General features: G+C 35.1%; 3 protein-coding genes and 3 long non-coding RNA genes across 7 annotated transcripts; 1 reads left to right on the top strand and 5 right to left on the bottom strand.

The window, feature by feature from the left end:
- Positions 1-1,236: 1,236 nt before the first annotated feature.
- On the bottom strand, positions 1,237-2,220 carry LOC130435780 (uncharacterized). The gene is made up of 3 exons (XR_008908849.1): positions 2,111-2,220; positions 1,751-1,836; positions 1,237-1,669 (listed from the first exon to the last, which is right to left on the bottom strand). It is a non-coding gene; the product is annotated as an uncharacterized LOC130435780 (long non-coding RNA).
- Positions 2,221-3,832: 1,612 nt separating this feature from the next.
- LOC130436040 (uncharacterized) lies at positions 3,833-8,897 on the bottom strand. Its single transcript, XR_008908907.1, has 4 exons — positions 8,753-8,897; positions 8,111-8,198; positions 6,249-7,992; positions 3,833-5,237 (listed from the first exon to the last, which is right to left on the bottom strand). It is a non-coding gene; the product is annotated as an uncharacterized LOC130436040 (long non-coding RNA).
- Positions 8,898-9,084: 187 nt separating this feature from the next.
- Positions 9,085-10,232, bottom strand: LOC130435817 (uncharacterized). Its single transcript, XR_008908861.1, has 3 exons — positions 10,115-10,232; positions 9,935-10,000; positions 9,085-9,539 (listed from the first exon to the last, which is right to left on the bottom strand). It is a non-coding gene; the product is annotated as an uncharacterized LOC130435817 (long non-coding RNA).
- A 1,418-nt stretch (positions 10,233-11,650) lies between these two features.
- LOC130435263 (ADP-ribosylation factor 4) lies at positions 11,651-15,018 on the bottom strand. Its single transcript, XM_056765741.1, has 6 exons — positions 14,822-15,018; positions 14,051-14,131; positions 13,627-13,736; positions 13,331-13,402; positions 13,059-13,184; positions 11,651-12,800 (listed from the first exon to the last, which is right to left on the bottom strand). The coding sequence occupies exons 1-6, from the start codon at positions 14,886-14,888 to the stop codon at positions 12,714-12,716; spliced, it is 543 nt and encodes a 180-aa protein (XP_056621719.1). The 5' UTR covers positions 14,889-15,018; the 3' UTR covers positions 11,651-12,713.
- A 620-nt stretch (positions 15,019-15,638) lies between these two features.
- On the bottom strand, positions 15,639-19,346 carry LOC130435262 (ADP-ribosylation factor 4-like). The gene is made up of 6 exons (XM_056765740.1): positions 19,133-19,346; positions 18,804-18,884; positions 18,325-18,434; positions 18,077-18,148; positions 17,268-17,393; positions 15,639-17,176 (listed from the first exon to the last, which is right to left on the bottom strand). Exons 1-6 carry the CDS (start codon positions 19,197-19,199, stop codon positions 17,090-17,092), a joined length of 543 nt encoding a protein of 180 aa, XP_056621718.1. The 5' UTR covers positions 19,200-19,346; the 3' UTR covers positions 15,639-17,089.
- Positions 19,347-19,913: 567 nt separating this feature from the next.
- Positions 19,914-25,420, top strand: si:dkey-30c15.2 (uncharacterized protein LOC558938 homolog). Of its 2 annotated transcripts, none has more exons than XM_056766528.1 (12): positions 19,914-20,105; positions 20,467-20,510; positions 20,854-20,917; positions 21,772-21,918; positions 22,405-22,512; positions 22,798-22,844; positions 22,923-23,051; positions 23,127-23,172; positions 23,262-23,333; positions 23,476-23,614; positions 24,321-24,394; positions 24,548-25,420. In XM_056766528.1, exons 1-12 carry the CDS (start codon positions 20,082-20,084, stop codon positions 24,704-24,706), a joined length of 1,053 nt encoding a protein of 350 aa, XP_056622506.1. In that variant the 5' UTR covers positions 19,914-20,081; the 3' UTR covers positions 24,707-25,420. The 2 variants fall into 2 exon arrangements, with proteins under 2 accessions (XP_056622506.1, XP_056622505.1); XM_056766527.1 differs by lacking the exon at positions 19,914-20,105 and adding an exon at positions 20,137-20,292.
- Positions 25,421-27,646: the final 2,226 nt, after the last annotated feature.

Raw genomic sequence — 27,646 nt, 5'->3', positions numbered from 1 at the left:
CTCTGTCTTAAGTACAATAATAGAAATGTTCCACTATTTTAAGCACCGTGTCGGTCTGGTTCTACCTGTATGTGCAAGTGCAAATGCATTCCACTAAACGCATCACTTGTTAACATTCATTAGTAACAAAAGACCACGAATAATATGATTATTTGCAATGAATCAGGGTAGAAGTTTAATATTTGTGCCGCAGACACTGAACAAACAGACATAGTGACAGGAAGAGAACCCACGTGACCCGGATCACAAGCTTGTTGTGTAAATAATATTATAAAGATAGGAATGTAGAATTTTGACACTTCGTTTTACTACAACATCATTGCCTGGTGAATAACTGATATGGTTCACATTTTGTAAACAATAGCAAACAAAGCTCACGCAAATGTTCAGCTTGTCCTGTGGGTGGTTCTGGGACACATGACATAGCTCGGGCAGAAGGGTTTTACATAAAGTTTTCCTTCTTCTTGATGATAGAACAAAAAATTAAGCTCCACTGGAGATTTGCAGTTGCAAACATTGTAATAGTGCGTCTTTATTTTTTAAGACAAATTATATCGGCTGTACTGTACACGTCATTTCAACCTATCATTTCAAATGCTCTCACCAGACAGTTAAAATTGAAACTTATTTTGATGGGTTAACCAATGGCATCTTGTTTGGTTCCGTATACATGTGAACGTGTTTGTTTGGATACTTTCACAGCTTCGAGTAACTTGGAATCAACTTGACAAGATCTGTTGGGCAGAATTATGTTAGCAAAAGATGTTCCCTTTTGAGTCAGTTCTTTTCAAGTAAATGTACAGCAAAATCTGAATATATGTTTATAATTCAGTCGAATAAATCAGTCAGTCCTTGACTCATTTGGATTACTCAGAAGTGTGTACAATTGAAAATAAATTTAAGTTTGTCAGACAATGGTTTTTATGAAGTGTAATAAATGTAAATAAATGTAAATGTAAATAAAAAATGTAATAAATATTTTAAACTATCTACATTTAACTACCACCTGGCCTGTGCCAGCATTACTCAAAAAAATTGACTGCTTAAGTATAAACTTAACCGGTTCTGTTCATGTGCAACAACAGAAGGATATTACATTGAGTCTTAGTTTCAGTTTATTTTTCAGTTAGCTTCTGTTTTTATCGCCTTTGTTATCTGTGATTACCATATTACAGAAGAGGAAGTATAATTATTTTCTTTAGAATGTTTTACTGCTATTAAATAAAAGACAACACATTTGTTTCAGTTTCACATATTTTTCTGTTTTTATTTTTTTCTGAAATTTGCACTCAGCCTTTAAAAAAAAAAAAAAAAAAAAATAGGTCATTTCACAGCAGACCATCCCCATGACCTGCCAACCAAGCAACAGACGACCAGAAGCCGACCATAGGAAAAGGTAAGGGATAAGTAGTCGACTTCACGTGTCTTTAAGCGTCATGTTGCTTATGTTGCGTTTCATAGGTTGTAGGAGTTTCTTAGGTTGCTTCTAGTTTCTGGTGCTTCATCAGCAGCGCATGGATCTGGTGCTGTACACTGCAGGTCCACTGAACCCCAACCAGAGGACTGATGAAGGTTTCTGAATGAACACCCCTCAAGAGCCACTGGAGCAGGGCAATGGACACGAGTGCTGAGTCCCGTGGCAGACTCCTCCTCCTCTCCTCCAAAAAAACTAGAAAATAATTATATATATTGTTATTTCTACAATTAAATGTGCATTTCTGATATCAGACAAAAATTTAGCTATACTTACAAATAAAATGCAAGCGTTAGGCAAAATGCCAAAGCTATCCTTTGGCAGCGTGATGCCTCAACCTACGGACAGTCATCTCGTGAGAACTAAAATTAAAATAAAAAAAAAGAATGATTAAATCTCTCCAATAGAAGTAGAACTACTTTTTAAATAATAAAGAAACATTAGGTGTCTAACAGACTAATAAGTTGTCTCAAGATGCTTTTGAAGTATTTAGTTTTGTTATGAGATAAATAATTATGTTAGCACGATCATTTTAATCCACTTAACTAAATGCAGACGTTTAAGACTTGTTTTTTTAAGATCAGGAAAAACATTTGAGTCAAACAATCCTTATCTGACCAGCAGATTATTGCTTACCGTTCTGGAATTGTTCCAGTCCGTTTTCAGCTAGACCATTGCCTGCAAGTGGATCATCTCTGTGCCATATCAGACAAGAGAGTCTGTAGGATTGAAAGGACCGATTTGTGTTCTCCTCCTCCTTAAATAGTCCTGTCAACCTTTGTCATAAACTCCTCCCTCTTTTTCTGTTTTCTGTGTCAGGTTTCTGTAAACTGAAACTTATTACAGTGATGTCAAATGGGTGAAGAATATAGCCTATTCTTTATAAAAAACAACTTTTTATTTCATCTCTGATTCTGAAAGATGACGTGTAAGACAATTACGACATTATGGCAGTGTATTTTTTAAATAACATTTTTCTTTTGGTTAAAAAGTCTTTTTTTATAGGGGAAGCAAAAGAAATTTCATTTTTGAGTGATCTAAATCTTCTTTAGATTTTTACATATAGTTTTTAATGTTTCTGTTCTAAAACAGTCATGCTTTTTATGTATTGCATTATAGCAGATGACATTTCAAAAAAACATTAATGTCATTTTTTACCATATAGGCACAGTTTTTAAGATTTTAATCAGGTTTTCCCAACCAAACTAAGCCAACAGAAATCAAATGGGGCCTTGACACATGAATAAAATGTTTGCATGACATGCGCTTATTTTTCCAGAGCTTCTTTTACATAAGACTTATTTACATAAGCCTGAGTCACTGGTCTCTGCGCATCAGGACTCCAGCACGCAAAGGTGATGACTCATGCACTTGCCAAGTTTCTGCTCTGTCTCTAAGCCAGATGACCTGTTGATGCTTTTCCTTTCTGCATCAGGATTTTTAATTCCTCAACCATCAATATAAATGACAAAGAAAAACAAAACTGCAAAATGTTGCTAACAATTCCTAAATAATTGTACATTACGTAAACGGGCCTTGAGTTACATAGTACAAGTTTAGGGTCACATACTTACAGACTACATATTTTCAGTATACTGGAACTAAAAAGCTCTGAAATAAGTCCAATTATTTACTGCATCTTTAGTGTAATCACACTAATCCTGAATTTGTAAAAAGGATTTAATGGCATTTTATCAGCCAGCTTCTAGATGTCTCTCGTCCCGGGATGCTTACATTTTCCATATTTGCTTACCATGGCAATAGGTTGTCTGAATTGCTTTTTCTTTCCAACTAATTCATTTCAAAAATATATTCATTCAATATTAGATTTTTCCATGCCTGGTAAAAACTTGTATACAATTGTGGCTACTGAATAAGCAAGTTACTTTCATTTCTGTTCTGCTATGATTTCTTTGATTTATTTATTTTCCAAAAATCTGCACTGAAACATAGAAGCTGTGCCATTAGCTTCAACATAAGTTCACCGTTCTGTTTTATTCTGAACAATATAATTCATATAGTACATAAACAATTTGTCATGATAATAGGGTAAAATAGATTGTATCGGTTACATTTAGGTAAGCAAACCATTTCAACCAGACATAAGCTCTTTAACAGACATTCACACCATAAACCATGACCGGCTGTAAGAAAACCAAAACAAATCAATGCAAATATTGGGAAAAAAAGTATTAGCAATAAACAGCAAATCTACATCCTGAGTTTTTGACAGCAGTGCGGGAATATTACAGTAGACAATTAGAGAATCAAGACATAATTTACTGTGTTATATATAAATATTTTTAAATGATGGTTTAGTTTTGAATGTTAAATGAATAAACAAGAAATCACAGCCAATAAAAGTGTTTTTCTGCTTTATTAAACATCCATCCTTGTACACAACTTTTTTATGGGGAGTTTCTATGTAGCTTATTAGCACGAGATGCAGTCACGGGCAGACAGATGCACATAAATAAATCTGCAGTTAACTTATTGTTAATTTACCGTTACAGATCACTTCGCTAATAATCCCTTTCTACATAACTAAGTACAACAATTATATTTCAATAGGACGAGAGCCTCTGATGTTGTGACCAGTTGGGCTTCATTTTAGGCTAGACCTCAGTCCTTTTATTTGGACAGAGTAATGCATGAGTTGCACATTGCTTTCTCATTTATATTCACAAGTGTTACTTGTGTTTAACAGCACTGACGACACCTGTGCATGTGCATTTGGCAGTGTGTCATGGTGTAATGTGTGTTTGCAAGATATCAGACCCAGAGAGTTCAACTTTGTAAGCACAACCTGCAGAATTGTTGTGCTTGTTGACTGTCCTGGTGAGCGTTTCATCTCGCACAAAACATGCTCCTTATGGCTGAATGCCAGTAGTGTGACAGTACTTCGGCATAAAAGTCTTTAGAGGTGAGGAGATTCTAAAAGTAAGCAGTGGTCTTTTACCTCTGACCCTGATCTCTGCCCCTCCAGAAACCTTCTGCTAGTTTTTCTGGAGAGTATTTTGGACCAAGCAGCCATAGTCTTTGAAAAATATCTCTAACAAACTATTACATTTACACATGGGCTTGAATAGGGCACTGACTCCCAGTACAGTAGATTTGAGCAAAATGCATCCTTTGAAATAAAAATGTTGCCCATCCAGCCCATCCTGTTTGTTTAGGATGCATCTAAGTGACTAGTAGACCGATCGCAGTTAAAGTCCTGCTGAAATAACATGAAGTCAAGTGCTTTGCTCAAGAGCACAATGGTGTTTGAGACTGCTGTATGGATTATTGCCTCACATCTTCAAACCTTTGGACCAGCAGCTTCAGCCATCAGGTTTCCACCATTCCATGTACATTCTTTCTTTTATCCATGGTTTCTTCAGGGTTGCACAAACAGGCACAAAAGCAAAGCCAATCTGAAGAACACAGATGCTGCTGCCACTGCTCAGCGGGAAATATGCGAGAGGCATCTTTTCCATGGATTTTTCAGTCTTTGTGTCACCGTCACGGTTTGCCATGTGCTTACATGGCGCGGGAGGTTTTTGGGGTCGTGACTCTTTGCCACGACAGGAACTGTGGCTGCCGGTTTGTATCATCGAACGACACAGTTCTTGGTCCAGCGTGTCTCCTTTGACCTTTCTTAACACTAGTTGTGGGGTGTATGGAGCATCTACCCTTAGCAGCAGTTGCTTATTCCAACACCCCTTTGGTCATCATCATCATCGTCGTCATCATCCTCTCCTTCATTGTCCACTGATGAGATCTGTTAATGGAGAACAAAGGTTAAAATTAAAGAAATACTTAACCAAAAAATAGTCCCCACTGACTTTCAATAGTAGGAATAAAAATTACTATTGTCAAGTCAATGGGGAAAATGTTTGGGTGTGTTATTCCTTTAAGTGAATTTTTATAAAAAAAAATGTATAAATGTAATGTATAAAATATGTTTATATTTAATTCATATAAAATCAAAAATATTTTAAAACATCAAAATAAGTTAAGTGAAAATTTGAAATTATTTTGTGTTATTGCAATAGCAAAATTGTGTCAATATTATCGTGGTCATATGACTATGAATCGATAAGTCTTCCGGGCCTAACATAAATGTTGGAAAAATAATAGATGTTACAAGGTCCATCTGCAATTATTTTATTTTATAAAAGGGATTTTAGGTCATTTGACACATCTCATACTATTACTCATAACTCTAAGCAACCGTTCTGATAAGAGGATAAAGAAAAGAGAATGCTTATGGCATGTTTCCAAGTGATCATATGTAGACTCCATACCGAGGTATAATCGACAGTGAGATTTTGATATTGTTACATCCCTAGTAAATATATTTATCTTTGATATATCTCCGAGAGATGCACTGTCAATAATTTGTATTATATAGTTATTTGCATACATACAGAAAATAACTGTAGAAGTAAATGTGTCATGCTGCAGAACTAAAGCACATTTTAAAGAAGCTGATGCTCACTAAAGTAGGCTTGTAAAACAGAAATAGAAAGGATAATTGAAACAGAAACAGAAATAGAAAGGACATTCAACATCAAAATACAGCATGATTTTAACTAGGTAAACAATTCTGACCCTAAACAGTTTATTAAATGGCATGAAATGAATTAAAAGCAAATCGAAAAGAATCGAGAATCCATGCATTCATGCTTTTCAATGTTATTGAAAAACTTGCATGCAGTATGACTTTCAGATGACATAAAAATATTTTTGACAAATTAACACAACTGACCTTTAGATTAAAAAGACTTACCATATTAACGATTTGTTTAAATTCAGAGCAGTTGGTTACCAGGCAAATTTGTAGACAAATCTTTTGACAAATATAAAGAAATCTATTGAGCAGACATTCTGCATACTTTATTTATACTTTCCTTTATATCTGCCTCCTGATTGGCTGTTTGTGGTAGCCAATCCAGTCATGACACATTACATGTTTTTCGTGATAAATGAAAGTGAAAGAATATCTATGCTGGCAGGGGATTTTAGCATTTGCTTATGATTTACAAAATGAAAATAACACAATTCATCACAGTTATCTCAGTCTGTATATCGTAGATACATGTGTGTCAATTTATTATTTCCATCCTGTCATTTATTCATACAGCTTTCCACAATCCCTTTTATAATTTGTGTATAGCAAATCTACATTCATTATACTGTACTGTCTATTTCTGATTCTATAAATACATAAATACAATTAGGAAAGAAAAGAAAACTCACCCACTCAGTTCAACATATTTGTCAAGGGAGGATTCAACCTCAAGTCGTCAACATTGTGTTTGGGAGGTTTCGTGACTCACTTTGTATATTTTAAAGATCAGCTATCTGTATTTCTACTCTGTTAAAAAACTGAAAATATACGTTACATGAATAAACAGTAATTTTCCGTATTTATGAAAACAGTTTTTTAACTGTAATTTTGCACAATTTTTTTGTACTTCTTGAGCTTCTAAATGTTTAATTTAAACTCTAAAGACTAAAGATCCACATACATATTGTGGAAATTTATGAAGAAACAGTAACGGACCCATAGAGAATTAGATCCAAAATGCACTAGTATACAAATATAAAAGTTTGTTTATAACTGTGACCATATATCGATAAAACAATTTGTTAATAATTTTAACAATACACCAATATAAAAGTCCAACACTATAAAAATTTCAGCTGGTTATTTGAATTGCCATAAAAACTAGACCACTTATTACCAAGAAATCGTCTTGTCAACAGATGAGTCATGAAAGAACAAATAAAAAACAAAAGCACACGTAGTTTCCAGTCAGTGCACAGACAATAATTTTTCAAGATAATGGAGGAGTATTTGACAATATAACTCAATCCATTCATAGTCTCAATTTTGCTAAACAGTGTGTGGTCCCAACTCATATCAGTACAGTGTAGAATTGTCTTTTTACACTTGTAAGACATATCACAGATTAATCACTTCTAATATTGCTTTACAATTATAGGTAGCTATCCAATAGTAGGCTATATAATATCATCTATCAGAACAATGCCGGATTAATAGCTCAATTAAGATGATGGATTATTTTGACTCTGTTTAGTTCTTTAGTTTTTAATGTATTACTGTGACAAAAAAAGACAACACAGACGGATAAATATTGTGAGATTTTTATTGGGGGTTTTTTCGTCTTCGTTTTATGGAAAGTTGCACTCAGCCTTGTAAAGAACGTTTTTTTCCAGTGGGCCATCTTCAAGACCCACCAACCAAGCCACAGACAACCAGAAGCCGACCCAGGGAAAAGGGATAGGGGGCTTCTTGTTGTGTTTGTTTGTTTTGGTTGCTTCTAGTTTCTGAGCTTCGTTAGCAGCTCGTGAATCTGGCGCCGTACACTGCAGGTCCACTGAACCCCAACCAGAGGACTGATGCTGTTTTCAGAATAAAAACCGCTCAGGAGCCACTGGAGAAGGGCAATGGACCCGAGTGCCGAGTCCCGTGGGAGACTCCTCCTCCACTCCTCCAAAAGAATTGACTATATAAGAAATAAATATTTTGTTTTAGATAGACTTTAAATTTGCCTGTCTGAGCTCAGACAAAAACAAGTTATGTCGGAAAATAAATGTATTTTAAAAGTTTTGTGAGGTACTTACTAAGAAAATGCAAGCATTAGCCTAAACGGCAAAGTCATCCTTTGGCTACGAGATGGTTCATCATGTGGGCAGTCATCTAGTCAGAAAGCTAAAAATAAGTGAAAAATGTATTAAAAAGTGAAAAACTGTCGAATATTATTGTATTTTCCATCTACAATAAACAATACGTTTTTATCACTTATAACACTAAGAAAAAATGCATGCTGTCTGTTAATAAAATTATTTTGGGACATTTGAAACCATAATAAACCATTTCCTTAAACAGAGATCCTGCTGGCCAAGCAGAATTTCCATGACGTCACCCTTCACAAAGTTAACAATACTAAATACATTAAAGTAAATATACGTTCATATATGTTATGAAATTCCAAATGTGTTGTTCTGTAAAAAAAAGTATATAGGTTACTGTATAAAATATAGTCTTGGTAGCCTTTTTTATGTTGAATTCTTGAAATATTACCCTGTTAGAAATAACAGCGCCCTTCTATTCTGGCCTCTTATTGGCTCTATTTTAAAAACCTTTTTAAATGTTTACTTTGTAATGTTGCCACATTTATACTTTCTCCACCCAACCCCTTTTTTAAACAGACATGTCTCATGAAAACATTTTAGTAAAGTGATCCCACAAAATTGATCCCTTACCGTTCTGGAATTGTTCCAGTCCGTTTCCAGTTAGATCATTGCCTGCAAGTGGATCATCTTGGTGCCGTTTCAGACAAGAGAGTCTGTAGGATCGAAAGGACCGATTTGTTATCTCTTCCTCTTTAAATAGTCCCGTCAACCTTTGTCATAAACTCCTCCCTCTGTTTCTGTTTTCTGTCTCGGGATATTACAGTAAACTGAAACTCATAACAACAGTCACGTCATTTGACGTGCAATCTGCATCAGAGTAGGTTTTATTTAATCTGATTCTAAACATCGAGGTATAATAATAAGGACAACAATACTTGTTCAATTAAACCTTTATTTATTTGGATGTTTTGTGAAGTGAGTTACCAAACAAGTTAACAGACTTAACAATGTCCTGACAGTCACTTTCATTTATTGCATTTCAACAGATGATAATAGATCAGTCAATCATTTGTGTAATGTGCACCCATTACGTTTTCGATGTTGCATTGTTTTTTAGGAAGGGTTTTAATCCGTTGGTTCCCAACCAACCGAACCAAGCCCACAGAAACCAAACTAAACATGGTTTGCATTTTTGCATTTTTGCATGCATCGTGCAGAATACTCATATATTCTTCTTTCACATAAAACATTAAGACTTCATTAAGACTTTCACATAAGACTTCAGCGCAACTGCGTCACTTCGGTCTCCGCGCATCCGGACTCCATACGCATAGGTGATGACTCAAGCCCTGCTGAGATTCTCCTTTGTCTCTGGGCCGGATGACCTGCCCTTGGCAGCAGGATTTTAAATCCACTCCTCCAACAGTTTAAAAGAACAAACAAAAACAAGAATCATGAATGGTGGCAAGATGGTGAATTAATATTTATAAATTGGGTAACAGAGCAGCTACACTAACATACTGTTCAAAAGTTTAGGGTCACACTTTCACTAACTTTATTTAGCTTCTTGTTGTCTCACACTGAGGTGCTTTTTAAACAGTAAGCAAATTTCCAATCTATCCTACTTTCTTTTTGCCTTTACTCCTAAAGTCAGCATAAACACATTTCATAACATTGTCATTATTCAAATTGAATGACGTTTGGTTTGTAAACAAAAACTTCAAAATTTGTGATGTGTATTAATTGTGATAGGCTACCTGTCTTGTGGTTAACTGATGTTTATTAAGGTTTGGTGAATATTGTTATACTCACTCATTACTACATTTTTACAGAAGTTCCGTTTACCACGGTGTGCCCCACCTAGGCACCACAACTAAACTGTGAACATGGTTGTCCAAAATAAAAACACAGAAAAACATCATCAACTCTTTTTCATTCAAACTTTAAGCATTGGTAGCAAAATAGACAATTTGGAAAATGTAATCTCCTTACCCTTGTTGATCCTTTCAGAATGTGTTGCAAAAAGAAAAGATTTTCCTCATGTTTTATACTGCTATACACTCACACCTGTGGGCAAAGTTCACCATAGTTCTAAAAGCATCACAAGGTCTAAATCTAATCAGGGAATTGAAACTCATCTGGGAATTTCTTGTAAGTGATGTTAACAACGGTGCCACTTCTACTTCTGCTTTTGTTTTTCATTACATGCATTTTATTGAATTTGTTAATTTTGACAACTTTTTTCCGTTTTCTTACGCGGTGTATTTGGATTATATCGTAGCATATTATTATTTTTGTTAACTGTTTGCATTTTGTTCCTTTACTGTAAAGCTGCTCTGATATAAAATAGAAAAATAATCCTTTATTCCTCATTGCATTAGATTTTACTTAATAAAGTTTATGTACAGTTTTTAGTCTTAATTTCAGGTTGAATTAAGTTAAGTTTGTTAGTTAGTTTACTCTAATGTCTGATACTTGAACAGAAATTCATCTTTGACACTGGTATAACATAGAATACATTCCCATATCACATAATATAAACACATCACATGTTTTTGTACAACACATAGACCTTTAAAATATATTTTGAACACTCTAAAACAATTGGTTTGAAATGGTTAAATTTCAAATTAAATTATCTTTTATATGCATTCCTTTTAGCTATCGGCATGCCCTGGAGGAAGAACTTCAAACCTATGGTGGAGTGGGTTCGATCTGAGTTAATTGCGATTGCCCTTGTCTCCATAAAGTCTAAAAACATATTTTCTATTGTAGTCTGTTTCAGTCCGATTATCTTATCTGTTTCGTTAATAATTGTTCTTTCTCATTGCTATATTACCATACCAAGCTATAAAATTATATGCTAAAATGCTTTCTATCACAGACCTACACAATACTTGGAATTCTCTCATCACTACTAAAACTTCTTAATATTTTGAGTTGACCTAGTCTTTCTTGTGTATGAAGTTCACATTTTCCTGGAATGAGAATTTTTCATCAATTACTGTGCCTAAGTACTTAAATGTTAAATGTTATGCTCCACCTTTACTCCAATTTATGCATTGTTAACTTAGTTCTAGGTGCCACCTGCTGGATTGATGTATTAATGCAACTTCGATAACTCAACAAAAATGTGATTTTGATCTATAAACATTAATGTATTAACAGTGGTCATGCACAAACATGAGGCGATTAACTTGGTAAATGAAAACTGAGTTATGACTGAATCAGATCATTATGGCCAGCAATAGGTGTTAAAATGGTTTTGGATGATGCCATTTCAAAGTAGACTAAATTTAGGTGAAAATATGTAATACATACTTAAATAACTGAATCATGAATCAAATATACATACATATAGTATGTATTATGATTTAAAGCACAATACAGATGGTTTTTATAGACATGCAGTATATGATGTCAAATGGCTAAGGACAGCTATACTGCCTCCTAAATTTACTTTTATGAAAATCTGCATTGAGTAAAGATTAAAAGAACATTTGAGTAACTGCACCATCAGCTTCAACATTTGTTCACGATTATGTTTTATTCTAAAACAATATAATACATATAATACACAAACAAATTTGTCATGATAATAGGGTAAAATAGATTGTTTCTGTTACACATAATTTAGGAAAGCAAACCATTTCAACCAGACATGGAATTTATCCGAATACATTAAATCAGCATCCAGGTGTCAAATTCAGTCACAAGTAACGATAAGCTGCAGGTAAAACTCAACATTAGCATTTTCACATGGCAAGACTGACAAAAAAAAAGTCAATTTCAAAGTGAATTTGCAATGTTAAGAACTTTATAAGGAACTGCACCTTCCTTCCGTTACTGTGACTTAACAACATGAAATGTCCTCTCTGGGTCAATGAAACATTCAAAATTGGCCATAAAACAACAATGAACTGAGGGGAAAATACAAAAGACGACTGCTATGAACTTTACAATTTCATGCCATACGCGTCATGTGTTGATGTGGGGAATGTCAAAGCAGATCTAGAAAGTCAATTCTTGAAGATGCATGCACAGTCATGGACAATGTTTAGGACAACAGAAACCTCAAGCCACTACAGTGACAATTTGATAAATTTAAAATGTTGCATATTTATATAGACTGATGGAACAGGCATGGCTTTGATTCGTTCACAGTCCAGCTCAAAAATATTTGTGACCCCCAAGATTCTCCAGTTCAAAAAACAAGCCCTTTATCAGAAGCAATGGTACCATGATGATCAGATTGTAAGAATACTAAATGAAATCCAATAACCCGGCATGCTGATCAGAGACTCCAGTGTTAATAGACCAGAAGGCCATTTTGCTAAACTGAAGAGCAACAGAAAAGGAAGGTCTTTCAAAATATTGTTTCGTCTCGGCAATGCAACAATGTGCTTTTTTAAATTGGAAAACAAACAAACTTGGGCAAAAGAATACATTGTAAAGAGAAAAGGCTAAGACAGCGCCGAGTATTTGATGGTTCGTTCCCAGTTGTCAGCTGTCATACACTTAAAAGTTTCTAAGAGGAGTCTCTAGACTTTTCATTGGTTCATACGAATTTGTTTCTCTTCTATCAGCCACACTAACGTTTGGAGAGCTCACTGGATAACCAGTCCAGTCCTTCATAGAGTCCAGTGCCCTGTGTAGCGCAGGTTGCTTGAACATACCACTGCATTAAAAGAGATACAATAATCAAAAACATTGTCATCGCCCAAGACGACTCCACAGAAATCAAGACATAAATACGCAATAATAAAGTGCAAAAAGTTGCATGCATAAATGTTATGTTGCTCTATCGTCATAACATTTGAATGTAAAAGAGCTTTTGTGTTTCAAAGAAAGAACAAAGTCACCTTTATTTAAACGTCATAAGGGCAATGTTAACGTTTAGTGTATACAGGGATTATTAAAATAAAAGTGTGTGTACCGTTCTGCTGCGTAGACTCTGTAGCCCGAGTTTGTCTGTGAGTTCACTGACAGCCATGGCGTTAGGCAGATCCTGTTTGTTAGAGAAAACCAGCAACACTGCATCCCTCAGTTCATCTTCCTGTAACTGTACATACATACACACACACACACACACACAGGAAAAGGCAGATGAGGCAACTTAACCACATTAAGCAAACAAATGTCTTGATACATTCCACTTAGCTGTTTTGTGCAAGCAAACCACAAAATCTAAATAAAAAAGATTCTCACCATTTTAGAAAGTTCCTCTGCAGATTCTGCTACTCTCTCTCTGTCGTTGCTGTCCACCACAAAGATCAGACCCTGAAGATATAGATAGATAAGCCGAGGTAACAAATAGACCGCAGGTTTAGCAGTCACTGAATACACTTCAATGGTTATACTGATTGAGTTGCCACTATTAATATTCCCCCTTATGTTTAGTAGGGATACTGGAAACATTAACAGTAATTACCTTCTCTCCAAACCATTGATAAATCATACCATTTACAATTATAAACTTGAACAACCTGTTGCTAAAGTCATACCTGTGTGTTCTGAAAATAGTGTCTCCACAGAGGCCGGATCTTGTCCTGACCACCAACATCCCATACGGTGAAACAGATGTTCTTGTATTCAACAGTCTCCACATTAAAACCTGTCGAATTGTAATGCAATATTTAGCAATGTAACCCCACACAACTCAATAGTGGAAATTCTCCTTTGTAAAGAAAAGCAGGGTTGACTCTGGCTGATCAATTTAATGATGTAAACAACACATGTATGAAAACAGTCAGTGGATGATGACATAACGAAAGGATAATAGGGTTTACAGGCTAATAAATCAATCAAATCACCTTAATTTTCTTTGACATCATAACACTTGTTGAGATTAAAATCATAAAGTAAAACTTTAAAGAACTGTAAAGTGCTTCGGTTCAGGTTCTGCTCATTACAGCCACACCCTCTTACCTATGGTGGGTATGGTGGTCACAATTTCTCCAAGTTTCAGTTTGTACAATATTGTGGTTTTGCCGGCAGCATCCAGCCCAACTGTGACACAGATAAAAATAGAAATTATGTTTGTAAACAATAACAAACATATTCAGAATAAACCAATCATATAAAATATGTGTGCAACTATACTAAATATACACCACAGCAGAAAATAATAGTATGCTTACAATCAAACTAACATTAAATAATACTATACAAGAACAGATAAAGCAGTATTTATAAAGAGTAAGGTAAACTAAACTAGTTACATATTGAACTGCAATTCAAATTATAAACAAATGACAAATTATATATATATATATATATATATATATATATATATTATTCAAACTGGCATAACTAAGTGCACATCTAGATTAAACTACAACATAAAGAACACACTATATTTGCTAATATAAAATAACACGAATCTAAACCACACAAAGGTGTCAATTGCTATGCTAAACCCTCTCAATAATCGATCGCGCACTAAACAGGTAAAGAAATAACAAACCGAATAAATTATACAAAACTGGTGGCTTCGTATCACAGTCTTTGAATAATCTTTCAGGTAAGATAATGCCCGACTGAAACGGCTCATTTCTACGTTCTTAAAAACAAAATTGCTCATGAAAGAGAACAGTCATTCGTAGCCTTAAGAGCTGACATTTTAGGGAAATGATCAAATCGCGAAAGTTGGCTGACGCTGCTAGCACCGCTAACGTTGATATGAGAATTAGCGCTCACCCATGAGAATTCTCATCTGTTTCTTTCCGAACAGTCTGCTAAACAGCGACGATATGGTCAGACCCATGACGAAGATTAATAACAAACCAACTAAAACTACGAGAATATTCCTAAAGTTTTAAGATTTTTGGTGTGATGCTCGTCTGGCTGTCAGGAAACCGTGTCGACTCTTCTGAGCTTGCGCAACGCCACGTCACGGCCGCCGTGGAAGATATGACGTCACTTCCGACGAGTGGCGTTAAACTTTAATTTACTTTGAACGAGCATATAAACACAAAAATCATCAGAGGTGGACATTTGTAAAGCGTTTTTACTCTCAAGTGCATTTGCAATTATCTTTTCTAGTATTGAGTTTTTACTTGGGGGGGGGGGGGTGTGGGGGAGTTTACTACATCATTAAAAAGCATAATGTCATATTAGCTACGTTTACTCTACTTCATTTCATTAAGTTATGTTACATGTCGTTTTTTCCCTTTATTACTTAAGCAGACCAATCTGGTGCTTCCTCGCTTGTACTCAAATATTTTTACTCAAAAAATGTACTTAAGTTTAGGTAAAAAGTATAAGGTAAGGTAAAAAATATGAAATGTGGAATAAAAATATATAGGCTTTATAATGCAATGAAATACTAAAAATACTGATTTATATTGCTTCCGACACATCTATGATCTATAGATAAGATATTATTTGCTTGTCATTGTGTTCAACTTTATGCACCATAATAATTTTAAACGTAAAAGAAAACGTCCTATCGATCAGCAAAGTTTGAAAGCTGTGCCACAATTGCTATCAAGTAAAACACACATGATGAGCAAAATCTGTATGAGTCCTTTAACATTTTATTTCAGAGGGGAAATAGAATTATGACATTTAAGTCCTGAACTCTTTACAAAATCGGCAGTACAAGAGGATTGACATTGATTTGAGATTTGAAGCAGATGCTATTTGCATTTAACTCCATGTAAACCTATACGCATGTCAGAAGTGCGGATCTCTTCCTGGCAACATACACCCAAACCCTGATCTAATCACAACCCAAGAGTTAACCTAACCTCAAGATTACCAACAGGTGGGTTAAAGTGTGGTTGGAACAAACTAAACAGAAAGTCAAATCTCTTAACAGCAGGACTGAGTGTCCCTGCAACAAGCAACAATACAGCCTATTAATATGATTCTAAGGAATGAAAACCCCATTAGAAAGGCAACTCATTTTTGTTGTCAGAGTACATCAATTAATAAAAACCCATACAAATAAATAAATATCAACCCAAGGTATACATTTTGTTTTTATCAGATCTTTATTCTCACAGGGTTGGATCTTGTGGTAGTTCGAGCAAGGGCAGGGCATACGCCAGAATGAGGAAGTGTCTCAGAACAGCCCTCTCCCCTTAATCAGAGAAAAAAAGGGCTTTTTTGATGTATTGGAGTGTCCATTTAAAGTTCTTTTCCAATGCACCTTGACAAAGGTGCCAACATGCATCTTCAGACATGTGTAAAAAAAAGAAACATGAAGCTGGGTTGTCCAGAACTCTGGGATTTAAAAACAATTCACCCCTCTCCAGTCCATAACATGCAGGGCCTTGACATACACTTACATATTGAACAATGAAGATAACAGGACAGGAAGTAAGATCATGTTATTAATTCTACCATGGATGACAACATATTGCTGTTAATACTTCATGTACCATTTTGTTCCAAACATCTCAAATAATCTGTTGGTGGCAAAGTCCCTGAAATCAGCCTTCTGCAACATAAATTAACGTGTAGCTGTACAAAACACCCCCAGAATAAAATAGACTGCTGTGAAATAGAATGTTCCTTGAGCAGCGGGGCCTGTGACTCGGTTTAGGCAGCACTGCAACAGAAATCTTGTGGTGAGCTTCAATGCACAACAGCTTCAACAACTTAAGAAATGACTGCTAGACACTTGCAGACCCCCTCTACCCAGAATTACTTCCACACTTCCCTTCTCTTGTGCCATAATGCTCTCACAGTTATCAAGGAAACGTGCAATTTAAGCATTATTTTACAGTCATAGAAAACAATCAGATTCATAAGGAAAAAATTAAAAGAACATTAGTAGGAATACAGCATTGAAAAAAGACTAATAGGAAAGATTAGAAACGATGCTGAACACTTGATAGCTCCTCCACACCTGTCTGTCCAAACACACGCACTCACACAAGTTCTTGAGGACAGAGTTTACACGCTGATATCCTCTGTCGTCTAAGGTTCACACACATCTGGTCACTGTCAACACACATACTAGTGCTTGGAGAGCTCATTTGATAACCAATCCAATCCTTCATAAAGTCCGGTCCCTTGTGTAGCGCAGGTTGCTTGAACATACCACTATGGATAAAAAGAGGAATTTGTAAGCAATACCTACTACTGTATGTTTAAGCAAATGCAGGTTGGAATAACTTTAGTTATGCGTGTTTACCGTTCTGCTGCGTAGACTCTGTAGTCCAAGTTTGTCTGTGAGTTCACTGACAGCCATGGCATTAGGCAGATCCTGTTTGTTAGCGAAAACCAACAACACTGCATCCCTCAGTTCATCTTCCTGCAACTGCATAGACAAAAGAAGCAGGGGTAAGTCAAAGGGAACATTTAAACTGTTGTACATCACATCTCATTTATAACATGATGTGATGCATCAAAAAATAGTGTGGCCAAAATCTTTTTGTTGAGCCCTGCATTAGATCTAAAATAATATAACTACGAAATATTACTGTAATTGATGGCATTATCGATTATGGACTAATAATAATAATCAACAGTTTAGTTTGGTGAGAAAGAATCCAAAATATAACTGTTATTATATATATATATATATATATATATATATATATATATATATATATATATATATATATATATATATATTTATATTTACATTTAGGCATTTGGCAGACGCTTTTATCCAAAGCGACTTACATTGTATTATCCTATACATTTTACAAAGGTATTTGCAATCCCTGGGATCGAACCCACAACCTTGCGTTGTTAATGCAATGCTCTTTTACCACTGAGCTACAGGAAAGCTGTATATATTTATTCAGTAAGAGGATCCCAGTCAAGAAATGTGCAACTAAGCTGATGTAAAATCAGTTTTATTCTGTACTTGAGTCTGCCACAATATTGTTATGTCTCTGAAGTATGTTAATTTGGGGGTTACATTTTTTTTTAAAGAACTGCAGAAAATGAAGTTTAATGATTAAAATGAATGTGGGGAAAAAGAGCAAGTCTTACCATTTTAGAAAGCTCTTCTGCAGATTCTGCCACTCTCTCTCTGTCGTTGCTGTCCACAACAAAGATCAGACCCTAAAGAATAAGGAAAAGTGGTATTATTAAAATGCATCATTATATCCACAAAATGTTTAATCACTAAAAGTACAGCACATCTCAACGAATAGTTTGCATTTGAAAAAGCATTATAAATGAGAGACCACAAATGAATCACTGTGGCATATCAAAGCATTTCCAAAGCAAGATCATACCTGTGTGTTCTGAAAATAGTGTCTCCACAGAGGACGAATCTTGTCCTGACCACCAACATCCCACACAGTGAAACAGATGTTCTTATATTCGACAGTCTCCACATTAAAACCTGATAACAATACAGTTAAATGAAAACAAGAATTTTACAGAACATTAAACAAATTAACTTGGCTATAATAAGATTTGACAAGCAATAACAGCCAGCCCGATCAATCAAACAATATCACCATATTTCATTGCACCTAATGTCAGCTTCAAAATCAACCTTATTAAAATTCCCAATGAAACCATGCAATAATCAATACAGAACACAGAACAAGGAAACAACCCTAAAAAATGATTCTTATCTACAAGACAACATATGAGCAGAAGAGACACAGACAGATCAATATAGTTTCCGTTTAAACCAATACAATTACTGTATATACATTCATTATCAAAATTTCTACTACAAAGAGGGATCAGGAAATAATCTCACCTATAGTAGGAATAGTGGTCACGATCTCTCCCAGTTTTAGTTTGTAAAGTATTGTGGTTTTACCTGCGGCGTCCAAACCCACTGAAACACAAAAACAGGATGTTAGCTCTGAATAATGTTATTTCATCTATTTATTCAGGCTGTGTGTGAGGCTAGCAAGCTAGCATTAGCCACTCTCTAAGACATTTATTATGGAGTTTTGTAATAAAATGTAGATATTGTTAAAACTATTTTAGTTCCACGCGAAATCTCTGTCGTATATTAAAAAACGCGATTAACTTTATATAAAAATAATTGAACGATTAAAAACTGAAGCGGTTAACACTCACCCATCAGTATTCTCATTTGTTTCTTGCCAAACAGTCTCCCAAAAAGCGATGAGATCGTGAGGCCCATGACGATTTTGAAGAAGACTTAATAAAGCAAATGTAATAATCTATTTTGATTAATATTATATCTCTTTGTGCTCGGTCTGTCTCGCCGGTCGCTTGACGCGTTGCCACGTAAGAAGAGGAGCCACCGTGGAAGAGTTGACGTCACTTCCCGCCCCGAGCAGACTCCCTGTGGTGACGTCAAAATTATTCATAACTTCCGGAGTTTTAGGAACAACCACGTTTCATAGGCTGTAATGAATTAACAACTATTACATTTTTTTTTTAATCTTAAAAAAAATCAAGTTGCAATTCGTAACAATAGAAATTATAACGGGTTTCATTACAAGTGCCATTATGAACCATCAGCTGTTTGCACTTAAAACCATTACAAAATTATTTGATGTAGCCTAAAGTGCTTATTCCAGTATTTTAATTGTTTTCTATTGGTTCACATCCAACATCAAAATCCAACACATGACCAAACGAGACCCCATTAGTTTCCATTCCATTAAAACCAATACAATTCCCATTAGAACCATTAACTCAATTATAATTGATGTTATGTTTTTTTGAACACCTACATATTAAAGGGAACCGTTTTAGTTCGTTTTTAGTCTTCTTACATCTGAATTTGCATCGGCCAAATATGCTGTCAAACTAGAGCACTACCCTCTTTGACCAGTAGAGGGCACTGCATACTATAGTAATCGTGCAGCATTGATTCGCGAGTGTGACGTCAATATTTAAATTAATTAATATTCTTAGTTAAAATTATACATAAATATATATATATGTATGTTTAAAATACATTAACCTTTCGGTTAGCCATTTGTATGACATTTGTTATAGTGCTGGCAAGAAGTCTCTCCGCGGTGACAAGTACACAATAGACGTGGGATTCCCCATGAAAAACAACACAACAGCACAGGTGAGAGCAGACGTCACGTGGTCACAGCTGAGGTTTAGAGTACAGGTATAACAGCGGGCAGTCAGACAGGTGATGTACATGCACGACACACAACACAGAGCTGGCATGTATTTCAAGGAATAGCCTACAAGTCTTAGATATGAACTCCGGCGTAGTGAACTCAAGTGGTGGATGGGAAGACCAAAGGGTAACACATCTTTTTACACATTCCTCTTAATTTGTTTAAAAAGCATTTTGTACCATTATCTGACACTGCATATTGCTTAAACGAACAGATATTATTACATAAAACAAATGCAAAAGATAAAAGATCGGTCTACATTCTAATCGATATGGTTGTGTTATTTACGGTTGTATACAGATTTCGGCTCTGTCTGGGGTCTACGTCTCGTGTTTGAGTTTAAGGTAAGAAAGTCTCAAATTTAAGGAAAATAGAAAAGTTTGATAAGTCTGAACCTAGTGCGTTAGAAGAAGCTTAAACATAAAAAGAGAAACGAGCTTGTATGACATGTAACGCGACTTGTTTCCATGTGGCACGGATGAATAAACCCAGAGTTGCCTGATCCATAATTCCTCACCAACTTTCAGGACTTACCCCCGGGGACAGCGACCACCAGGGTCCACTACCCCTAAAAACCATAGTTCACCCAAAAATAAAAATGCAACAAAAATAGATATTTTGAAGAATGTATTTTAAGTATCTATTGTTTTTGTCAAAATGTAATGTTATTCTCTTTTTTATTTGCAGTTTGTTAGGTAGCTGCTCTGTCATAGTCGTATCCATTTTAAGGAGATCACATCTCAGTGTACAGGTGAGTCACAGTGAAAAGACATTTGAGAGAAACTTGAAATCAGTTTTTGTGGAGACCAAGATAACCAGTAAGACTAACTTTTATTGTATATATTGGATAAACATACAGTATTCAATGGTTTTGCATTTTGTATTTCATTGGAAACTTAGGGAAATATTCTCGTAAATTAAAACACTTGTTGTGAATTTTATCATCTTGACTAAAATGCCTTTTATGTGCAATGAAGTAGCAGATTCCGCTCTGCCAGCTTACTATATATCGTGTGTATTTGACTGTGTCTCATTTCTTGGATAATAACAGAAGACATGTTTACTGTAGTGAAAACATTATGTGTTCAATATGATTCACTTCACAAGTCAAAAGTGTGACAACTAGCCCTGGGCTTTGCTATATGCGAAGGTGATACTTCATTATATCATGAATAAGTATCTGGTTAAACCAAAAATCTAAATTGGCACGTAAATTCTCATTTGAATCCCAGTAAATATTGAACTTCGGAATATAAGAATATTTTCGAATGAGAATTTTATAAATCTACATTCCTTGGTTCATATTTGAAGTACACATACATTCCACACTATTGCTACAGACGTCAACAGGGAAGATCAATATTGGCAGTGTACACACACGCATGGTGTGAATGAAAATCAAGCACCACATCGCTCTCTTGATAAAAGAAAGACTTCTTGTGCAAAGTTTACCCTTGACCGTTGATTGCAAACACATTTTTTGAATATTGCTTCAACAGTCTTACTCCGTTGATTCTCACCATTTGTAAATATGCAATATGTGCTTCATTGAAAAAGCTGTGCTACTGATAGTACTGTATGTTTCTCATTGTTCTTGTGTTGCAGGCAAAGCCTCTTCTTCAGCTGGCCCTGGCTGATTTTCTAGCTTCAGCTGTTTTGATGGGCACAATCGTAACTAACTTCCTATCCTACGACACTTTGCCAGTGAAAACCAGTGAAAAGTTGTGCAACTTTGGATTGCCTTTATCATTGGTGAGAAACAATTATACAGCAGCTCTGACACATTAAACGACGTTATTAAACTATTAAAGAACTAATAAAAGTTTCTGAGCATTCAGCTGATTAACATTTTAAGTAATAATGCTTATAAAAAAGTTCTATGTAGTATGCAACATCTTTCTTCAGCAGTAGAATAATTCTCCTCTTGGGAAAAAAGACAACGTAGAGTTACAACGCAACTGTTTAGACAGTGCTTCATAGATGTTCTGTTTTATTGTGGCAAACCATAAAACAATTGAAGTTTTTATATGTAAGAAGAACTGAGTCATGCATGACCCTATAAAACATTTAGGACGTTATTGTGTATTTACTTAGAGATCGGTACGGGACGAGAACTATTTTTAAATGTACCAGACTGAAATGTCACACACCTAATTATTCTTTAATATTTGTTTCTCTTTTCACAATAATAGAAAAGCCATAAACATTCATTTACACTCTCACGCTCTGTCTCTTTAGACATTCTACTGCATTTCATTTCTGCTCGTCATCATTTACGCCTGTGAGTCAGCATACGTGTTTAAAGGATGGAGAGAAAGAGCAGAAGCAGAAGGATTTGAAAACCAGGTGAGCGGACACACGCACGCCGTGTCACTAAACATCAGATCAATGCCACTGCTTTTGTATAACATGACAACACCAATGAACATCTGCTTATCCTTCAGCCAATGTAATCTCACCTCAGACTGGTTGTACCACATTCCATACACTTTTTTTCTTCGTTTTATCCTTCCTGTAGAATTAAATCATTGTGCTTAGTGATTCTAAATTATAGGTCTAGAATATGCAGTATATTTTGTTTGTGGATCATTAATTTAAACTGTGCTTATTTTTATCTATTCATTACCACAGTCACTCCGCAGAAGAAAGCTGTTTTGCCTATTCTATATTACTGTGTGGTGAGTAGTTTTGTTAACCCTTTACAAATAGAATGCTTGAAATGGATCTATGTAATGCTCTGTACTTTATGTCACTAGGCTTGTTCCAATAATTGGCTACATCGTCTATGTTAAAACAGTCACAGTTATGCAAGCGACTCTTACGCCCGCAAACAATCTCATTACATACGTCAGCAGTGCGCCAGACACCGCCAGGTTTTGCGACAGGTGAGAACAATTGTCTAAATTTGTGTCTACGTGTTTATGTCACCTTACTTAATCTGTTCCTGTTTCCTTCTCCAGCTGCATTCTGTTTTTGCATATAACAAATGACACCTGCCCAACTGTGGTAAGCAATACTGAGACACCGAACGGCACGAATACATTTTTTTTATATTTGAATGAAATGAAGTGATTCAGTCAACTTTTGTCGAACAGGATCCAGGTCATGCAGAGTTCATTCGAGTTTTCACGCTCACCAGTGTGATGACTGTCCTCGTATGCTGCACTGTGGGTACACATACAATACTTATATCAATACTTGCTTATAAAGTGTGTTACTGCAAATTCTACTTGGTATCTTATGTATAGAAAGTAATGCACTTGTGTGCAAATACATTGTTTTTAAATGTTCTTTTTTGTTCCTGTATAGGTGGTATACTGGAAGTTACAGAGCTGGTATAGGAATTATAAGACCACAACCATGTTCAGAATGTCCCAGAACCATCCAGGTGGAATTTGGTCTTCGGCACGATACATGATTCTTGTTATCGTATTCTGCTGGGCACCAGGTCAGTATAATAACACCAACTACTAACTATATTTCTCACAAATTATGATAAAAAAATAATGTTTCTATTGAAAGTAAAAAATGGAGAAACAGGTGAAAATAACAGAAAAGATTCTCTGTGTCTTTCAGACTTCAAATACTGCAAAGAAAACATGTTTAAGCAGCTTTTAATCAGCACAATAGTAATATTTGTACAATAATGTATTTAGCCAAAGTTCAACAAATATGTTTTTATGTGATAACATGGATTTTATCACCGTTTTCATGTGTCCTCTCATGCTGTCAGTCTTTCACATTGCTGTTGGATGACTTAATGTCACTCTTTAGGTTTGTTTGTTGAAATTCAACAGACTGGAATGGACAAAATACATCTAAGAAGGCTGATTTAATGAAAATCTGTGATGCTCTCTTTTTTCTGCTGCTGTATTTACTCTACACACACACACACAATGTAGTACAAACACACATGCGCACACAAATGCTTAACTGTGAGAATAACACAGCAACTGTAAATTCCCTAACATTTCAACCTTTTTCTTGGCATCGCTGGTGCCAGAGACACATAACACATTATAACCATTGTATTGAAAATCAAGAACAGATACTAGGAATTTTTGCTATGAAAGATCACCAAACATTTGTTTTCCATTGAATGTTTGTCTCTTCAAAACCCTGGTCTAATTTGGGATTTTTTTTCTTGTCCACAGGTCTGCTTCTGGTCAGTCTTTCCTTTGCGTCATCCCCGATTAGACAAAATCTATTTCCTCTCTATATCATACAGGTACACTGTGTTTTGTAAAATAGGATGTACATTTTAGACTAAGTGAAAATGATTGGATTAAGAGATTGCATTAACGTTAGTCCTGGAGTTTTACCTTGATATATGTGCTGTATTTATAGCTGGTTTAATTGTGTGATTTGTGTCATTGTCTAGGCGATGTCGGTATCACTGCAGGGGTTTCTGAACAGTATTGTTTATGCGTGGAGACGACGCAATTTCAGAGACGCTGTGCTTGGAGAGCGTATGCCGCTCATGGCCTATTCACAAAAAGCTTTCTTTGATCAATCATTAAATGATCCATTAGGACATTAAACTATAAGATGACCTCTATGTATGCATGATGTGAGAATTCAGATGTGTTTTAATGTTTAAATGTCTTTTATTTATTTTGTATGCTTGTGAAACCTGCAAGTGTTAAATGTTACTGTCTGTAAACTATACTTGAAATTATAATTAATAATTAAGATGTCATTACCTGATTATATCATTATTCGTTTATTCACATACTTTTAAGACTGATATTACATTGAAACATTTTATTTCTTACACACCTGCAGGTTATTTTATAAATGTCAGTGTAATATTTCCTCATGTGACATCATACTGCTTGTTCTTGCTGATTCATTGCTTTAACCAAAAATGACTATGCAAGTAGTCACAGGTCTGTTAGTAATGTTTTGAATAGTCAATGATTCTGTGCGCTCCCATAAAGTTTCGGAGCACAGCACAATGTGTACTCTGAAATATGGCTGCAGGTCAAAGAGGGCGCACTGTTTATTATGTTAACTGAAACATCCGAAATAACTGATTAAATGTGATTTTTTTCAAAAGTTTTTAACAAAACATATCCGTGGATGATGAAATTGCATAAAACACCAGAGTTCTATGAGATACTTACTTTATAATAAGCTTGAGTGGTCACCGAAGGAAAAATCTAAGATTTCAAGATGGACCTAATGTACAATGAGCTCTGAGGTTGTTAAGAAACAAGCCTCAACAAGTCAGTGTATTTTCAATTTCATTAAAAAAATGTGTTAATAGTCGAAATGTCTGAGGTGATATATACAAAGGATTGAATTCAATTGTTTTGGCACCCATTCTTAATGCATTTATGAGTCATCCGGTGAACTTTTTTTGAGGTCAAGGTCTTGAAAAAGCTTTGTCTGAAGCATAGTTCCTCTTTCTGTATCACCTGCATGGGTTGGAAATTCACGTTGGCCAAATGACAAAAATATGGTTTCAGTTTCGTGAGCCACTTCTATTATGTGTGAATGTACTGTATAACATTTAATCTCAAATGGTACCTCCACTGTGACTATGGTAAATGGAAATTAAATTTGACATTCAGAGCAGATAAAACAGACCCATTTACAATTAGTCATTTAGCAGACGCTTTTATCCAAAGCGACTTACAAGTTGGATAAACAATGGAGGCAATTCGGTCAAACATTAGGAAACAAAAAGCAAAAAAAAGAGCAATTAAAACATTTCTCACAAAGTCTACTACAGTGTACAGAGCCAAGTTTAGTTTATCTAAGCTTAAACAAGCATTTTTTTTTTTGATATTGTAGAAAAGAAATGATCGGTCAGGTGCAGACGGAAGAGATTTGTTTTCAGTCGATTCTTAAAGATTTTAGCCAATTCTTTTACTTTACGAGATAGCAATAAAATACTGCAAACACCTATCTAGATTTATTGTTTTGATAGAAGGTTACCAGGTTACAATACAATTATTGATCATTGGCACAAAATTGATGTAACTGTGTCACATGCTCAGGAACATTTTCAGGAGTCGTTCCATCGGTGTGTTTATTCCATTAATTTATATTTTCCTGTTTTTTTCTTTATTTTAATGGTGTTATTTGTATATTTGAAAGCTTTCCTTCTTATGTCTACTGTTCGTTCTAATGTATTTTATGGATATTTTACAACAAAAAAAACATGTGGAAAGTGTTAAATACAGTAAATAAGTTCATTCATATTTATGCATTTGATTAATGTTTAAACAAAGTCATAAAAACTCAACAAAGCTCACAAACAGAAAAGAGCAGGCTCACCTGTCCTGTGCTCATTTTGATGAAATGGCATATAGAGGGCCGGGAACCAAAATTACTGGTAAATCCCTGCGAGAAAGATAGCAAGCGCATAAACATTGTGTGTTTGTGCAAAACACTTCATGAGTTTCTTGTAATGAGTGCAATGTGATATAAACTCTGCTGTCTTCCTGACCTATATATACCTGGCTGAAATAGGCCAATGCCAGGCCAGAGCTGCATGCCCTATTAAGCTCTATTGTGTTTGACACTTTATAGGAGAGAATAGAAACCTGCTGTTGTGCAAGTTGGACAGAAGAATATGGCTCGTCTCTAAAGATAAAGACAAAAAAGTGTGCAACTTACAGTGGGACGACATTGAAAAGAACATTACTAATGAAAAGTTAATTTCAGTAACAAACAAACTACATTTGAACAAGAATTTGGAAAGTCAAACGTGCCTGTAGTTGAAAGAAAAAGGAAAAACAGCTAATAAGACACAATATAATGTGGGAAAATGAACAAAGGTAATACAACATGAAACTGAATTAAAAAATAAAGCTACATTAAACAACTGCAAAGAACAAGTATAAACAAAAATATTAATTCCAAAGATTTTGACTGCTGGAACGGTTGGGCGAGGATTTGTACATGAGATGTGTTATCTGAATGAAGAAATTATGTAATGCAAAGGTAAAGAGGTCTACAGTCATAAGAGCTAAGGTTATAAACTACAACTGTGCATTTTCGGATGCTTTCGATGAAACACATGCTTTTGAATAATGAAGATTTTCTTTGTCTCATAGTAATCAATAAAGAGTATTTCTACATTATGTGTTAATACAAAAAGAAACTTGTATAATGTGACAAAGATTCCTAACACTGTGTGTGTATGTCAACATGCACCTGTCTAAAACAAAAAGGAGAAATACTTTTAATACACTTCTGAAAAATAAAGAAATTCAAAGGAGGGACTCTTTCACCCCGCAGTCAGTTGATTAAACATTACTTTCATTTCTCCGGAAAGGGGATTTCTACGTTATGCAAAACGATAAAAAGTCATTGTTCTTGCACATAAAAATACATTTTAATATGAATGACTGTCTCAGTGAAAATGAAAGAAACTATACAGTAATGATTTTGTATTTTAAAATGTGATGTTTATTTTCACAGATTGGCTCAATAACAGTCCCATGTGCGCTACGTTATAAACAAGACC

The sequence above is a fragment of the Triplophysa dalaica genome, chromosome 14, assembly GCF_015846415.1.
Source record: "Triplophysa dalaica isolate WHDGS20190420 chromosome 14, ASM1584641v1, whole genome shotgun sequence".
Classification (NCBI taxonomy): domain Eukaryota; kingdom Metazoa; phylum Chordata; class Actinopteri; order Cypriniformes; family Nemacheilidae; genus Triplophysa; species Triplophysa dalaica.
This window is presented reverse-complemented; position numbering and strand designations above follow the sequence as displayed.

What these genes read in the sequence shown, in the direction of transcription:
- LOC130435263 (XM_056765741.1), bottom strand. Translation starts at nt 14,888, where the DNA reads ATGGGTCTGACCATATCGTCGCTGTTTAGCAGACTGTTCGGAAAGAAA. An exon ending in ACAGATGAGAATTCTCATGG is followed by an intron (nt 14,132 to 14,821) that starts GTGAGCGCTAAT and finishes TCTGTGTCACAG; the next exon opens with TTGGGCTGGATGCTGCCGGC. An exon ending in GACCACCATACCCACCATAG is followed by an intron (nt 13,737 to 14,050) that starts GTAAGAGGGTGT and finishes ACAATTCGACAG; the next exon opens with GTTTTAATGTGGAGACTGTT.
- si:dkey-30c15.2 (XM_056766527.1), top strand. Translation starts at nt 20,245, where the DNA reads ATGAACTCCGGCGTAGTGAACTCAAGTGGTGGATGGGAAGACCAAAGG. An exon ending in CAGAAGGATTTGAAAACCAG is followed by an intron (nt 22,513 to 22,797) that starts GTGAGCGGACAC and finishes TCATTACCACAG; the next exon opens with TCACTCCGCAGAAGAAAGCT. An exon ending in ATGACACCTGCCCAACTGTG is followed by an intron (nt 23,173 to 23,261) that starts GTAAGCAATACT and finishes TTTGTCGAACAG; the next exon opens with GATCCAGGTCATGCAGAGTT.
- LOC130435262 (XM_056765740.1), bottom strand. Translation starts at nt 19,199, where the DNA reads ATGGGCCTCACGATCTCATCGCTTTTTGGGAGACTGTTTGGCAAGAAA. An exon ending in ACAAATGAGAATACTGATGG is followed by an intron (nt 18,885 to 19,132) that starts GTGAGTGTTAAC and finishes TTTGTGTTTCAG; the next exon opens with TGGGTTTGGACGCCGCAGGT. An exon ending in AGAGTCTACGCAGCAGAACG is followed by an intron (nt 17,177 to 17,267) that starts GTAAACACGCAT and finishes TTTTATCCATAG; the next exon opens with TGGTATGTTCAAGCAACCTG.